Here is a 3002-nt window from a genome sequence, read left to right on the forward strand (position 1 = left end):
ATCACATCATTGAAATCATCCTCTTCCACAAACATGAACACATATTCACTATCAGGAGCTGTTGGAATCTCATCTTCAATATCAAACTTCAAGTTTTCATCATTCATTCCCAATGCTTCCAACATCGACTCCTTAGTCCAATTTCGACTAGTTCTCCCTCTTCTACTTCATGACTCAGATAAATAACTTTGGGAGTATTAGAAAATACCTTTTGAAGATTAGCATCCTTTGCACTCGATGTAGACCCCCCTGAGGCTATTATTCCTCTCTTTCCTCGTTTAGTGTATCATCAAGATAATCATCGACTTGATGGCCACCAGGTGGTCTCACAATTAGTGCACCTCCATTATTTCCTGATCATCATCATCATCTTTATCATCATCACTTCCATGAAAGTCATCAATGTATTTTATATCATCATCCTCTTCATCCTCATCATCTATCTCTTCGTCAACCTTTTCATCAACCTGAGCTTTCTTAGCTTCTTTTGCTTTCAATCGTCGCCTTTCAACTTCGATTCTTCTAGCATTATCTTCCCTGTTGTAAGATACATTTTTCAATTCACCAACAAGGACGAAAAACTGTGGTGGAACTAGAGCATTTTCTTCATTCACTTCAACCTCTGCAACATTAACTTCAACATCTGCAGCATTCACGTCAGCATCTGGTTGTTGTTGCTCTTGTTGCCTCGATGATCCAAGAATTTCTTCATTATCATCTACGACACCCTTTCCTTTATCTTTTAAAGCTGCAGCGGCTTCTTCAGCATCTTTTTGTTCTTTCTCCATCCTTCGAGCCTCAGCTCTTCGGATTTTAATATCATCGAAAGCTGCATGCACATTGATGCCAAGTCTGTCTTCTATCACAGTGTATAACATTTCTATCTGCTTGGACTTGTTTTCATCTTTGACTTTCAGATCTTCTATCTCCTTTTTCAAGATCTCATTAGCATTGCTTATTGTCGTGTTAGCATCATTCAAGTCGTAATTTTCAACTAGCAGCTCATCAATTGCTTCATTCAAAGCATTTTTACCTGCTTCAACATCCAACAATCTTTCATTAATTGCAAAGACCTCATTCTTGAGTACGACATTTTCTACTTCAACCTGCTTCAGCTTCTCCTCTGTTTCTGCTTTTGTTTTCTCCAATTTAGCAACTTTCTTTGACAATTCATTAACTTTTGCATCATTAAAGAAATCTCCAAAATCTTCTAAACCTGTTGAACCAGCATCAAGGATTGATGGAACTTTAGGAAAACCTTGACTTGAACCTTCTTGAATCGGAGTTGGAATTTTCTTTGTAGTAGATCCCGGTTCTTCAACAGTCTTTGGAGGTTGCTCAGGTGTTATAACATGAACTTATTCTTGAACTGGAATTGATTCCGGAGTTGGTGAAGTTGGAGGTGTAGCCATTCTGAATTCACTCTTAACAGGAATCTCCACTTCTTCGTTTTCAACTCTTTCAATTTCTGGAATCTGTTTAGGAATAGAAATTGTAATCTTTCTGGCTTTCCTTCTTCTTGCAACTTTACCTGTTGGCTGAGCTTTACGCTTCTGTATACCTTTACGCTTCGATAACTTTTCCTTTTCAACAGCTAAAGGCTCGTAAGTTGCATCTTCATCATCAGAACCTTTCTTCTTCCTGGAAGGACCTTTCATTCTGAATTTCCCGCTAACATATGATGTTGGTGCCATCTTTGTAACCTCTATGTCACTTTCAGTTGCACTTGAATCCGTATGCACCTCACCTTCAACTAATGTTTCTTTAACTGTTTCACCACCTTCTACAGCTTCTACATTCTTTGCTTTCTCAGCTTCTTGAGTAGCTTTTGCAGCATCTTGAGCAACTTGAACAGCTGAAATCGTTTCATATTCATCAAAAGTCATATTAAAAATATCCTCACCTTTCACATTACCATTCTCTGGAGGATCTTCATCTGGCTCATCAATCAAATGCGGTGGTGATTTCTATTTCTTTGGAGCTCTCTTTGGTGCAGCTTTAGGGGTTGTAGCCTTCAGAGTTCTAGCTATTGGAGTTCTCTTTTTCTGCTTTTCATCTTTCTTCACCCACCATCTAGTCTTCTTAGGCACAAACTTCTCCATCTTCTCTGTTTCATTATTAGAACCACTATTATCGTGCCTCCATTTGTCATCTTCTAGGGCCTGATAATCTGATTTCTCTATCGCAACAAATTTCTATCTGAACTTTGGTTCTTTTCCCTTTTCAATTCCTCTATAAACATCTAACCTCTTCAAGGTTTCGTTGTCCATATGTTCTAAATTCAGCTCGTCACCATCAACCTTCGGTAAGTTTGGAATCTGATCGTCTAGCAACATTTGTATAAACCTTGGATATTGCAAGAAACGTTCACCTTTGATGTTATCCAACATATGATTGAAGATCACTTGTGATATTTTGTACGGTCTGTTCAGAATCAAACAAGTGATTATGTTCATGATGTAGTCAGCAGATTCATCATAAGAACCCTTCCTATGTCCCAAAGCATGAACAACTGATTGTACTAGGAATTTGTAAGGCTTCGACAGCTTCGACTTTGTGTATGCTGGATCATTAACAAACCCAGTATAACCCATTCTCATCCATAAGCCTTTGCATAATCTTTCTAGAACAATTATTGGATCTTCGTCGTTATCTTTTAAATCCAAAACCCTCCGAATATCGACAACGGTGAATTTAACTGCCACATCTATATCTTTTCAATTCTCATCCTTCATCTTTACTGCAGCGTGTATCGCTTTGTTTTCTTCAACGTAATGTGTTGAATTCCAGAATGCCCTCACATGAGACTCGTAACACTTATGTTGATCTGTCAATGCTTTGTGTATTCTACCATCTTCGATAAACTTTAAGATCTCTTCAAACGGACCCATCTTTGACAATGATTTATCTAGAACACAACAAATATTGTGCTTGTTGTGAAAATCTGAACTCTTAGCCTGCACAAATAACATCATTAGATATTGCACGTTTATCGAGACAAT

At 37.9% G+C, this 3002-nt stretch overlaps 1 protein-coding gene across 1 annotated transcript; it reads right to left on the reverse strand.

The window, feature by feature from the left end:
• Positions 1–332: 332 nt before the first annotated feature.
• On the reverse strand, positions 333–1886 carry LOC110869197 (coiled-coil domain-containing protein 1-like). The gene is made up of 2 exons (XM_022118518.1): positions 1371–1886; positions 333–1325 (listed from the first exon to the last, which is right to left on the reverse strand). Exons 1-2 carry the CDS (start codon positions 1884–1886, stop codon positions 333–335), a joined length of 1509 nt encoding a protein of 502 aa, XP_021974210.1.
• Positions 1887–3002: the final 1116 nt, after the last annotated feature.

Source organism: Helianthus annuus, chromosome 1, assembly GCF_002127325.2.
Source record: "Helianthus annuus cultivar XRQ/B chromosome 1, HanXRQr2.0-SUNRISE, whole genome shotgun sequence".
NCBI classification, from domain to species: Eukaryota; Viridiplantae; Streptophyta; class Magnoliopsida; order Asterales; family Asteraceae; genus Helianthus; species Helianthus annuus.

Coding starts and splice junctions, on each gene's coding strand:
- LOC110869197 (XM_022118518.1), bottom strand. CDS start 1,886: ATGACTTTTGATGAATATGAAACGATTTCAGCTGTTCAAGTTGCTCAA. Junction 1,326..1,370: donor CAACTCCGGAATCAATTCCA/GTTCAAGAATAA, acceptor CAACCTCCAAAG/ACTGTTGAAGAACCGGGATC.